The sequence below is a fragment of the Neomonachus schauinslandi genome, chromosome 6 (genome assembly GCF_002201575.2).
Source record: "Neomonachus schauinslandi chromosome 6, ASM220157v2, whole genome shotgun sequence".
NCBI classification, from domain to species: domain Eukaryota; kingdom Metazoa; phylum Chordata; class Mammalia; order Carnivora; family Phocidae; genus Neomonachus; species Neomonachus schauinslandi.
Genome location: NC_058408.1, coordinates 64943184 through 64956438, shown reverse-complemented (window position 1 = coordinate 64956438; position 13255 = coordinate 64943184). Strand labels below are relative to the sequence as shown.

General features: G+C 39.8%; 1 protein-coding gene across 1 annotated transcript in view; it reads right to left on the bottom strand.

The window, feature by feature from the left end:
* CNST (consortin, connexin sorting protein) overlaps positions 1–7612 on the bottom strand; it is a 70156-nt gene extending 62544 nt beyond the window's left edge. The window contains exon 1 of the mRNA XM_021689876.2: positions 7212–7612. Coding sequence (XP_021545551.1) covers positions 7212–7590 — 379 coding nt within the window. The 5' untranslated portion in view covers positions 7591–7612. The remainder of the gene's footprint in view (positions 1–7211) is intronic.
* Between the last annotated feature and the right edge of the window lie 5643 nt (positions 7613–13255).

The following is a 13255-nucleotide window of genomic DNA, read 5'->3' as shown; positions in this document are numbered from 1 at the left end:
TCCACACTGTAGCCTGAGCGATCTTTCTGAAAACTGCAACTCACATCACATCACTCCTGTTCAAACTTGCCCAGAAGGTCCAAACTGGTTATTACAAAACAATAATGCTTTATAACCTGGACCGTGTTGATCTCTCTACTCTTGTACTCTACTATTTCCCCTAGATGCATTCTTCCCTTCTATTCTGCTCCAGACAAACTGAATATCAACAGTTGCTGAAATGTGGGGTGTTCCCTTCTCAGAATCCTCTGGGCTTTAGTCCGTGGTGTGCTACCTCTACCATCCTTCCTTTGCCCTCTCTCCCCATCTCCTTTCCTTAGCTAGCATGTATTTGTCCCTGTCTCAGCCTGGATGTCCGATCTCATCAACTCCTCCAGGAAGGTTCCCATAGCCCTTCTAGAACAGCATTTCCACAGCCCTGTGCTTACTTAGTATCAGCCGTGACTCCCATCCTGCTAGACTGAGCTTGTTAGTCACGTGGCTCCCACACTCAAGCACAAAACTCAAAGGCAGGTTCACCAACAGTATTATCGTGCCTGGCATACATACAATGCTCGATTAATGTCTGTTGACTAAGTAACCCTGTATGGTTATACAAAAGTGTAAAAAATGTTTTTTATAAGGGGAAGAATTCTTCTGTGATATAAATTCTTCATCTAGTCTATCTTAAAATATTTTTGTGGTGGGGGTGCCTGGGTGGCTCAGTCGGTTAAGCCTCTGGACTCTTGGTTTCTGCTTAGGTCCTGATCTCAGGATCCAGGGATCAAGCCCCATGTTGTACTCCCTGCTCACTGGGGAGTCTGCTTCTCTGCCTCTCTCTGCCCTCCCCCCACTCGCGTGCACTCTCTCTCTCAAATAAAAATAAATCTTTAAAACAAATTTTTTTGTGGTGGATAGACTAATGCCCCCCCCCCATGTTCTAATCCCCATAAATACATTACATCACAAAGGGGAATTAGGCTGCAGATGGGATTAAGGTTGTTAGTTAATTAGTTGACCTTAAAAAAAAAAAGGCAGATTATCCTAAACTATCTGGGTGGGCCCAGTGTAATCACAAAGGTCTTTACACATGGAGGGACCTGGCATGCAATTGTTGGCTTTGAAAATGTAGGAAAGGTGACCACAAGCTGAGAAATGCAGCCTCCAGAAGCTGGAAAGGCAAGGAAGCTGAATTTTCCCTGGAGCCTCGGGAAAAGAATGCTGACACCTCAAGACCTGTGTCAGATTCCTGACCTACAGAACTGTATAGTAATAAATTTGTGTCAGTTTTAAGCCACCAAAGTTGTGGTCATTTGTTATGGAAGCAATAAAAAACTAATACAATTTTAATATTGGGACTTTTTTAAAATAAAGCGAATTTTGGCTAAGAACCTTAAAGTCCCCTTCTGATTCTACAATTACTTGAATCTATGTAAATCTGGAACTCTTTTATTCTATTGTTACCTAGGAAACAGCTACCTTTCAGAGGAGATATGATCTGTCTTCTTTGATCAATCCCTTACTGAGAGAAGAATAAAAAGAGAGGCTACTGTTTCTGCTGGTCACTTTCCAAAGAAATTTTATTTTAAAAGGGCTGGAGCAGAGATAAGGTAAACCAGGACTTCAGAATCTTCAAAGTTTACTGTATAGTTTATAAGAGAGTTAAATTGCTCATTTACCTACCTAATGAACAGAATGGGCTACAACCCCAAAATATCAATACCAGAATCTATCATTCTTAGACGGGTTTAGCCAGGCCTTTCCATTTTTTTCTTTTAAGATTTTATTTATTTATTTGAGAGAGAGAGAGAGCGAGCACAAGTAGGCACAGCGGCAGGCAGAGGGAGAGGGAGAAGCAAGCTCTCCGCTGAGCAGGGAGCCTGATGCAGGGCTTGATCCCAGGACCCTGGGATCATGACCTGAGCCGAAGGCAGACGCTTCACCAACTGAACCACCCAGGTGCCCCCACTTTCCATTTTTTAATTAAAATGCTCTTAGGTAGGTATGCATAGTCCTGTCATAGCAAAGTCCTCATCAATCCCAGTATCTCAATCCTGGCCAAAATTATAGCACATGTATTACTCAGCCGACTCCACTAGGCATTCAGGTTTGTGGGCCAACTCTAAAGGTTCTACTATGGTGGAAGCCAGACAGGTAAACTTCAAATCTGGCATTTGCATTATCAGTTAGTTTTATTCACAGTTATTACTTCAGACGTCAGTTAAAGTATTGATAAACGCCAGCAGGCACGTGATACCTAACATTAAGCTAGGGAGGCACTGGAAATAGGTTTTTCAGAATATACCTTAGGGGAGCAAGGCAGGGACAGCTAAGGCTGAAAGGAGAGTATTAAAAAGATCTCAGGAGATAAGAAAGATAGTGACAAAAGAAGTAAGATGGACTTAAAGTCAAATTAAACCAATTTCTTAATTTCACTGAATGTTGCTCCTGGTCACGCCACTCAGAAATCATCCCATGACACACCCAAAGACTACAGGTACCATTTAGAAGCTGGGTACTTGATAAAGTGCTTTACATACAGGATCACTCATTCTAAGGACAATCTTGCAGAAGTGGTAGGATCAGTTGTCCTACAGATAAGGGAACAGGCTCAGGGAAATATGTTGGTTTCCTAAGGTCACATGGGTAGGAACAGGCAGAGCCAAAGTCTTTGCTCTTTTCACTGTGCAAGCCTGACTCCAGCCACAGATGCATTTCCAAGATTTGTTTTCCTCTAGCTTTGACACCCTCTTTGTCACCGCCGAGCTGGAGGCTGCCAGAGGAACAAGTCAGGGCATTGAATACGAGTGGCAAATCAATCTGGAAGTTCTTCCTTTCTCAATTTCCATGTGCTGCCTATCTCTGGCTTCCTGCCATTTGCTGAACTGTTCGGTTAAATGCTTAGATACGGGGTGACTGAGTAAATAAAGTATGTTCTATGGCAACCATCAAACACTTAATCTGAACTTGCTTTTTACAACCACACAAAATTTATGGGTTAATGGTTGCCAGGGGCTGGGGTGGGGGAGCGGACAGAGAAATGGGGAGTGACTGCTAATGGATACAGGATTTCTTTAGAGGGGGATAAAATGTTCTAGAATTAGATACTAGTGATGGTTGTATAACTATGTGAATATATTAGAACCAAGAGGTATACTTCATGAAGGTGAATTTTATAGCATGTAAGTTCCATGTGAATGAAAAGGACTATAGCTAAAATCAAAGAATCAGATATTAACAAGTGTTGGCGAAGATGTGGAAAAATTATACCCTCATACATTGCTGGTGTAGCCACTTTGGAAGATAGTTTAGCAGGTCCTCAAGAAGTTAAACAAAGTGTCTATTTATGATGCAGCAATTCTACTCCTAGGCATACATAACCAAAAAAGGGAAAATATATGTCCACATGAAAACTTTTTTGCTAATGTTCATAGGAGCATTATTCAGCATAGCCAAAAAGTAGAAACAGTCCAAATGTCCATCAGCGGACAAATAGATATGAAATGTGGTATATTCATTGCAGTGGAATACTAATGCATAATAAAAAGAAAAAAAGTATTGATATGTGCGGGTGCAACGTGGATGAATTTTAAAAACATTACACTAAGTGAAGGAGCCGGTCATAAAAGACCATATATTGTACAATTCCATTTATATGAAATGTCCTGAGGAGACAAATTTATAAAGAAAGAAAGTAGATTAGTGGTTGCCTAGGGCTGGGATAAATGGGACGTGGCTTCGCTAATAGGTATGGGTTTCTTTGTGTGATGAATGATGAAAATTGACGGTGGTTATGGTTGTCAGCTTTGGGAATACACTAAAAATCAGTGATTTGTACACATTAAGTAGGTGAAGCGTATGGTATGTGAATATCTCAATAAAGCTGTTAAAAAATTTGGCGGGGGAAAGAAGGGCTGAGGGAGATGGTGAGGGAGAATCTCCAGCAGGCTCCATGCCCAGTGGGGAGCCCAACACAGGGCTCGATCTCAAGACCCTGAGATCATGACCTGAGCCGAAGTCAAGGATCAGATGCTTAACTGACTGAGCCACCCAGGCGCCCCAAGCTGTTAAAAACATATCAGCTAATTTTCATTCCTTTTTAGGGTATTAAAGTTATGCTAGACTCAACTATAGTAAAAACTTGATGTAATTACAGCTTGAAACCTGCTTAGTTGACCACATTACAGGGATTCAACTCTCTAAAGGAAACAAAGTCTCATAATATAATGACAACTGGACTTTTGTGAGGCTGAGTTTAAGGTTAAACTTGTAAATAATGACATGTCTCCTAATATTGCTCTACCTCTTTTTCCGGCACTAGCTTTTAGATATACAAAAAATTATTACAAAAAAAAAAAAAAGAAAGAAAGAAAAAATTATTACAAATTAAAGTACATAAAGAGGCATAAGAGTAAATAAATTCACCTTAATATATTTCTTTTAAAAAGTGTTGCGAGAGCACCTATCTATAAAAAAAATTTTATTTCTGGTCTGGAATTGAATATCATGTTTTATATATCATTTTGCATTTGAAAGGCTATTCTGTTATTAGAAAAGTACCCATCTATAAAATTTTGAAACTTCATTTACTTAGGATCTTAGAATTTCACAGTAATGGAAGAACTACCATGCCCATGTCTAGACACGTATGCATGGACTCTCTGCATTGATTGTTCTGACCTAGTGAATGAATTTGGGAGCGACAGGACAGAGACATCTTTAGGCAGCTTTACTCCAGCTAAAGATGATGATGTTGAACTGTGGCACTGGAGATGGAGAGAAACAGACTAATCAGAGAGATCTCAGGGAGATTCGATCACTTGGACCTGGTGATGGGGTGTGTACTGAGAGAGGATAGGCTTCAGCGAACTCTCAGGGAACAGTGAGAAGAGCTCCCAGGCCATCCTAAAGCTTCCCATTCCAGGTCCTTCCAGGTCTAGAAAGAAGTAATTCTGTCCTCCTGGGACTCCTTCCACCCAGCTTAAAATTCTTCTGCCCACCCACACTTCTGTTCTTTTAATTTAACAACAAAACTCAAAGTACAAATAAAAATGTACCTCTTACATTAAAAAAAAAACAAAAACTATATAGATACAGAGGTGAATCACCAAACTCTAACCAAGTTTAGACCATACCATCTCTGTTCAGGAATCTAAGGAATTCATAGCTCAGAAAGGAATTTTATAGATATATTTGGATGAACATCATCATTATACAGTTGAGAAAACTAAAGTACAGAATGGTTAAGTCTCACCAAGTGACCAAAACCAGAAGTAAGATTTGAATGTAGGTTTTGCAACTCCTAATTCAGTTTTCTTACACTTTTAAACTCATTTTAAGATATATAATATATAATATATAAGATATATAATAGAATTTTAAAGCTAATCTATATAAAGACTATCCCTGAGTTTTATAAATCATATATTTCAAATGCATTAGGGGACAGTAATTCTACACATATCTGCTCACTGGATAATAAATACCGAATAACTTTAAATAATATAATCACACCTAGGGAAAATGAAATAAGGTCATGGAAAGAAGGAATAAAAGGAGCTATGATTGACCCATTTCATATGCAACTAGGTCTCAGTTCCTAAAAACATCAAAAGAACATATTAGAGAGGCACAAATTGCTCTTGAATTACAGTCATTAGATAAATCAATTTATATACAAATAGCACTACATACATCATCTGTTTATCTTAGATCTTTTAAGAAAAGGCTCTCACATCTCTGCAAAATTAATTTTAATTTTCTTTAAGCAAACTAAGGAAAAGCAAAGATGAAGGGATCAGTTAAACGGAAAGCCTAATTATGAGCTACATTAAAAAGTTAACAAATCACTTTATTGAATAAAGAAGGATAAATCTGTATGAACTGGAAAGTTTCATCTTTTACTCCAAATTAACAAAATAAGTAAAAAAACAGGATATGGAGAGATCAACTATATTTCTAAGCAGCCAAAGAAGCAAAAGATGAGGAGACACTCCCCTTAGTTCTCTTGAGCCTCATGCGAAGACTGCTGGCTTAGGTAAGGTGGTGTTACACTACAGAGTCCCAGCCTCGGACGTGTCAGAACTCTCCAGTCCCACATGTTCCTGATGGAAAATAACCAGAGGCTGCCTTTTCCTAAGGGTGCCCTGTGTGATTCAGGAAAAAAAAGTCCATAGCTCCAAACTTTAACTGCCAAACTATATACCAAATGAGAAATACCCCGGGGGGGTGAGGGGAGGAAAAGAAAAAGAAGAAAGAAATACTCTGAATTACTTTGTAACCAAAGTGATATAGACAATGAAAGCTAGATGTCTTATTCAACATTGATATAAAATGTATATCAATATATGTTAACACATATTATCCACTTACTAAGTGAGTTGGAAAGATCCTGTAAAAGAATTTACTGGACCGGGCGCCTGGGTGGCTCAGTCATTAAGTGTCTGCCTTCGGCTCAGGTCATGATCCCAGGGTCCTGGGATCGAGTCCCACATCGGGCTCCCTGCTCGGCAGGAAGCCTGCTTCTCCCTCTCCTACTCTCCCTGCTGTGTTCCTGCTCTCGCTCTCTCTCTCTCTCTGTCAAATAAATAAATAAAATCTTTAAAAAAAAAAAAAAGAATTTAAAACTGGACCAGCACCTCACTCTCTCGCTCACACACACAAAAAAAAGTCGTGAGATCAAGCCCTGCATTGGGCTCCACACTGAGCGTGGAGTCTGCTTGAGATTCTCTCTCACCCTCTTCCTCTGCCCTTCCCCCTGCTCTCACTCTCTTTCTCAAATAAAAAATAAAATAAAATAAAATAAAAACTATACCAGCACAAAAACTCACAGATGAGAGATCAAAGCCACAGTGATGACGGAATGAAATTTTTAGGGCTGATGCTGGTAGAAAATGGTCTAATTTATGAAGGAAGACTATATATATTTAAAAGATTTCGTGTGAAAACATGTACAAATAACTTCAATTTCAGCACATTTATTATAGCAAATTACTGGGAATCGCCATAAAGAAGTGGCTGAATAAATCATGCACACCCATGCGAGCAAACACTGTGGAAAGATGTCATGCACGTCACATGCCACACAGTTGGATCTCCATGTGCTGCTGGAGAAGTAGCTGCAGAGTATAACAAGAGAAGTAAAGCAAGATGCAGGACAGTACAGAGTATGGGATGAGAAGATAGTTTATTTTCAGGTAAAGAAGAGTATAAAAAATAATTTTTAAAAATACCTTGTGGTATCTTCTTAGTTGTGCCTCTTTTGGCTCTCGGGCTTCTTTTTCCAGGTATTTTTTTGTCCTTTCCCATGAGGGCCTGCCCATCCTTGGGGCTTTCACAAGAAGTGTTTTCCGAGCTCTCGCACACGGCCACCTCACTGCTGGGTGGGCAGTTTTCATTATTGTTGAGACTGTCCTGGGCAAGCACATCAGGCTGGCCCATGGCGCCGGCACCACTGCTCAGACACTCGTACCCATCCCCATCCAGCTGATTTTCATTTTCATCCGAGGCAGAAGGCAAGCGTGTCCCTATGCTTCCCACGCTGTCACCGGGATGACACCCATCTTGTGACTCTATCTGCAGATTATCTGTAGGAGTTCCGCTGTCATCCATCAGAGCATCTTTTGTGGAACCATTTAAGTTTCAATCAAGTCCGTCCATGTCTACAAAGACAAAAAGAAAAAAGCTACTTTACCTCTGGATTTGCAACGATCTTTGAATTTCCTTTTCTCTTGGGTTGTCTTACTATAAGTAGGGAAAGGACGGAAATGACAGAGGTTCATTCCTTCTACTTCTTCCCCACTCACAACCCCACCCAACCTCACTGGGGTCTGGCTTGAATATAACGGTTCTCAACCCTGGCTGTGTGTTTCTTACCTGGAGAGCTTGTCCAGCATGGAGCCCTGGGACTCATATGTTTTTTTAAGTTCTCTAAGTTATTTTACTGTGTACCATGGGACCACGACCTTAATGAAAGAAATTACTGCTAAAATCAATCGCTCATTATCGCTGGACGCGTACCAGACAAGTAAGTCCTTTGGCTGAACAGCAGAAATATTTGCAAACATATTTACAGATATTTTAAAAATAAATGGAAAAAAAGGTATGTGGAAAATTCAGATAGTATATGGTAATACTCTATTCTCATTACATCACTTACTTCTTAAAAATACGCCCTGGAAAGTACGTTAGAATTGTCAGCAAATTCCTTTTATACAATTAAAAGAAAAAAAAGAGGGACATTATTAACTCTAGCCTACTTTAGACTTAGAAAATCTAAATCTGATCCAAGGATCCTTCTAACATTGTAAAGATATAGAAAATAGATTCTAAGCCTTTTACCAGACATGTTTTGTACCCCCTTATCATCCAAAAGTATATTACATTTTAAGGAAAATGATGCCAGCAAGACTCTGAAATTTTTTGCTTGCCAATCATTATTTTGGGTTTGAATCAAATACAATATTCCAGTAATCTAAGAAAAATTTTAGTGACTTTCTAAATTCTTTAATATAAATGCTTATTTGGTGTTTAGAAACATGTAAATAAAGTACAATTCTTTTAAAACATGAAAATGAAGTACAAAATAAGACATTAGCCCTGCACTGATTGTATCATATGTTTTCAACATATTTTGCAACTGGAATATTTTATTTGATTCAGAATACAAGTACTGGTTGGCAAACATAAAAATATCTAAATCTGGATGGTATCATTTTCCTTATACCACATATCTATATTAACTTAGGTTTAGCCCTAAAATAAATTCTAGAGTATCATTTTTAATTTAAAAACAGTTATGATTTTAATGAACTGTCTTTGAGATTACGATCATGAAAGAACCCAAGCTCGAATGACTTATAAAATGTATGTGGCTAAAACAAAGATCAATAGAACAGAATAGGGAGCCCAGAAATAAACCCACAATGATATGGTCAATTCATCTATGACAAAGGAGGCAAGAATATACAATGGGGGGCGCCTGGGTGGCTCAGTTGGTTAAGCGACTGCCTTCGGCTCAGGTCATGATCCTGGAGTCCCAGGATCGAGTCCCGCATCGGGCTCCCTGCTCAGCAGGGAGTCTGCTTCTCCCTCTGACCCTCCCCCCTCTCATGCTCTCTCTATCTCATTCTCTCTCTCAAATAAATAAATAAAATCTTAAAAAAAAAAAAGAATATACAATGGGGAAAAGGCAAGCTCTTCAATAAACAGTGGGGAAAACTGAACAGTCACATGTTAAAGAAGGAAAACTGCACAACTTTCTCACACCAAATATACACAAAAATAAACTCTAAATGGATTAAAAAGACCTAAATGTGAGACCTGAAGGCATAAAACTCCTAGAAGAAAACATAGCCAGTATAACTCTTGGACATTGGCCTTAGCATCACCTTTCTAGATATATCTCCACAAACGAGGGAAACAAAAGCAAAATAAACTGTTGGAACTACATCAAAATAAAAAGCTTTTGCAAGTGAAGGAAACCAACAAAATAACATGGCAACCTACAGAATGGGAGAGGATATCTGCAAACGCCATATCCAATAAGGGATTAGTATCCAAAATATATAAAGAACTTACACAACTCAAGACCAAAAAGCCAAATAATCTGATTTAAAAATGGGCAGAGTACCTGAATAGACATTCTGCCAAAAACAAAACTAAACAAAAAACAAAAAACACACAGATGGCCAACAAAACATGAAAGGATGCTCAGTATCACTCATCAAGAGGGAAATGCAAATCAAAACCACAATGAGGTATCACTTCACACCAGTCAGAATGGCTAGGATCAGAAAGACAAGATATAACAAGTGTTGGCAAGAATGTGGAGAAAAGGGGAACCCTTGTGCACTGTTGGTAGGAATGCAAACTGGTGCAGCCAGTCTGGAAAACAGTATGGAGGTTCCTCAAGACATTAAAAATAGAAATACCAGATGATGTAGCAATTCCACTCCTAGGTATTTACCCAAAGAAAACAAAAACACTAATTTGAAAAGATATACACTGCCAATATCACAGCATTGTTTACAATAGCCAAGTATGGAAGCAACCTAAGTATATCCATTGATCGATGAATGGATAAAGAATATGTGGTATATATACACAATGTAATAATACTCGGCCACAAAAAAGAATGAAATCTTGCCATCTGCGACAACATGGATGGACCTAGAGGATATTATGCTAAGTACGATGAATCCGATTAAGACCAATATGATATGAATTGACTTATATGTGGAGTCTACAAACCAAACCAACCAACCAACCAACCAACCAACCAACAACAACAAAAAAACAGAATCATAAATACAGAGAACAAATTGTTGGTTGCCAAAGGGAGGGCTTGGGGGTAGGGGTGAAAATGGTGCAGGTGATTAAGAGGTGCAAACTTTCAGTTATAAATAAGTGACAGGGATGAAAAATGCAGCATAGGGAATATAGTGAATAATACTGTAATAACCTTGTGGTGACAGATGGTAATTATACTTACCATGGTGAGCCCAGCAATAATATATAGAACTGTAGACCCTTATGTTGTATACCTGAAGATAATGTAACATTTTACATCAACTAAACTTCAATAAATCAATAATCAAGTAAATAAATAAAGTGCATGTAGCTAATATGGTGGAAACTACCCAAATGTCCACTGACGGATGAGTAGTTAAACAAGGTGCAGTATATTCATGCCAGGGAATATTACCTAGCCATAGGAAGGAATGAAGTTCTGATACATGGAAAAATATGGATGCACCTTGGGCAACCCTCTTGGGTCCCCTCCCTCCTTAGGAGCTTTGTACTATCACTTTGCTATCGCTCAATAAACTTTGCTAAAAAAAAGAAAAAGAGGGGCACCTCGGTGGCTCAGTCAGTTAAGCATCTGCCTTTGGCTCAGGTCATGATCCTGGAGTCCTGGGATCAAGCCCTGCATCAGGCTCCCTGCTCCGCGGGAAGCCTGCTTCTTCTTCTCCCACTCCCCCTGCTTGTGTTCCCTCTCTCGCTGCCTCTCTCTCTGTCAAATAAATAAATAAAATCTTAAAAAAAAGAAAAAGAAAATATGGATGAACCTTGATAGCATTATACTAAGTGAAGTTAGCCTGTACGATTCCACTTGCATGAAATTTCTACAATGGGCAGATTCGTGGAGACAGAAAACAGACTAGAGGGGCAGTGGGCAGGAGAGACAAGGGAGTTCTGCATGATGGTTGCATAGTTTTGCTCAGGGTGACGGAAAAGGTTTGGAAACGCAGTGGTGATGGGTACGCAGAGCCCTGGTGTCACTAATGCCACCGCATCCTAGAGTGAAAACCAGTAAAAATGGCACATGGTACGTATACTTGATCACAGGAGTGAAAAGAAATTCAGGCAGCGATGCAGGGAAAATGTCAGTCCTTAAAACTAGGAACAGCCTCGGCGGTCTTCTAAATAATCAAGTTATGTATTTTTTTAAGATTTTATTTATTTGAGAGAGACAGAGTGCATGAGCAGGGGGAGGGGCAAAGGGAGAGGGAGAAGTAGACTCCCCCACGGGGCTCGACGTGGGGCTTGATCCCAGGACCCTGGGATCATGACCTGAGCTGAAGTCAGACGCTTAACGACTGAGCCACCCAGACGACCCTAATCAAGGTATATTCTGACATGTATCTGAAAGCACAAAGGTTTCAGTGTACCTGAGAGACACACAGGTCACATGCCAAGGAGGAGGTAGGAAGCAGAGAGCCCCAAACAATTACACTTATCTCCTGTTGAGTCTCCATCACGTATTAGGAACTGTGATGGGCACTTCACTTATTTTATATATAATCCTCCAAGCAAGCCCTACATGGGAGTTACCCACACTGTGTTTCAGGTGAACAATCTCAGGCTTGGAGAGGCAAACATAACTTGTTTAAGCTCATCTTCCTGGAAGGAAGTGGAACTGGATCTGAAACCAGGCCCCTCTCCTTTGAATCTTGGGCAGTACAGCAGAGGCTGAGAACCCCGGCTGACCGAGGCTCGGATTCTGGTGCTGCCATCTAACAAACTGTGTGCAGCCCTAGGGCAAGCTGCCTAGCATCTCCAAGCTTCAATTTTCTCATTTGTAAATGGAGAACTATTGTACCCACCTTGAAGATCATTTGTGAGGCTCAGACAACGTGGCAGGTAACGCACTCGGCAGAGTGCTTGGCCTACAATGAATGTTCAGTAAATGTCAGCCACCATTACTTCCTAAGAAACCTCACCAGTTGGCATTAAACATTAATAGGTTTATTTAAGTGGGTCCAGAGCCTAAACTGCAATCTCAGAAACTGAGCATTTCCAGACTTCCCAGAAATGTTAGGTTCTTGATGATAAACTAATGCTAACCAGTATCGTTTGAAAATGCTGAAATTTAATTTATGATGGGGATATCTCATTTGATTACTAGAATGGTTAAGCATCTGTTTTGTGCATCCTGTTTCAGATGATTAAGATATCTAGAAATTAATGATTAAGGCTTCTTGGTGAGTATAAAATCACAAATCGCATTCTGCAGCTTTGTTGACTGTCATGTACCAGGTCCTGTGTTAAGACTTCACAGACCAAAGCTCTTATTGAATTTTCATAATTATCCTAGGCTGATAGGTAATTTTTAGTCCCATTATGCTAACGAAGAAAACAAGTTTCCTATCTCACCAAGAGTCATTCAGCTAGTAAGTTTCTAAACTTACTTCTATGTCTTTTATTTTTATTTTTAGGGTTTTATTTATTTATTTGAGAGGGAGAGAGAGCACAAGCAGAGGGAGAGGCAGAGGGAGAGAGAGAAGCAGACTCCCTGCTGAGCAAGGAGCTCGATGTGGGGCTCGATCCCAGGATCCTGGGCTCATGACCTGAGCCAAAGGCAGACACTTCACCAACTGAGCCACCCAGGTGCCCCCTTACTTCCATTTCTAAATGAATATGGACCAGCTATGATTCTGAGGCCATACTCTTCATCATTATGCTCTATGGACAATGCAGAGAAAGTACTGAAAGAGTACTTCACTCCAGCTGTGGTACACCTCAATGAAGAAACTCCACCTACAGCAGAGGACACATGTCTAACGACCAAGAAGTTCAAATTCCTGGAAGTACTTCTCTCTTTTCCTGGGAATTGCTGGATCCACACCAAATACCATTTCCTATATGGTCCACCTTCTTCAGTTGAGAACTCTTTTGGGCCTCAAGACATTTTGCCTCTTACCGTCTTGTGATGATGGCATAATTTAATTCTCAAAAGGTACTTTCTGACACTAACTCTTACTCTAACACTAAG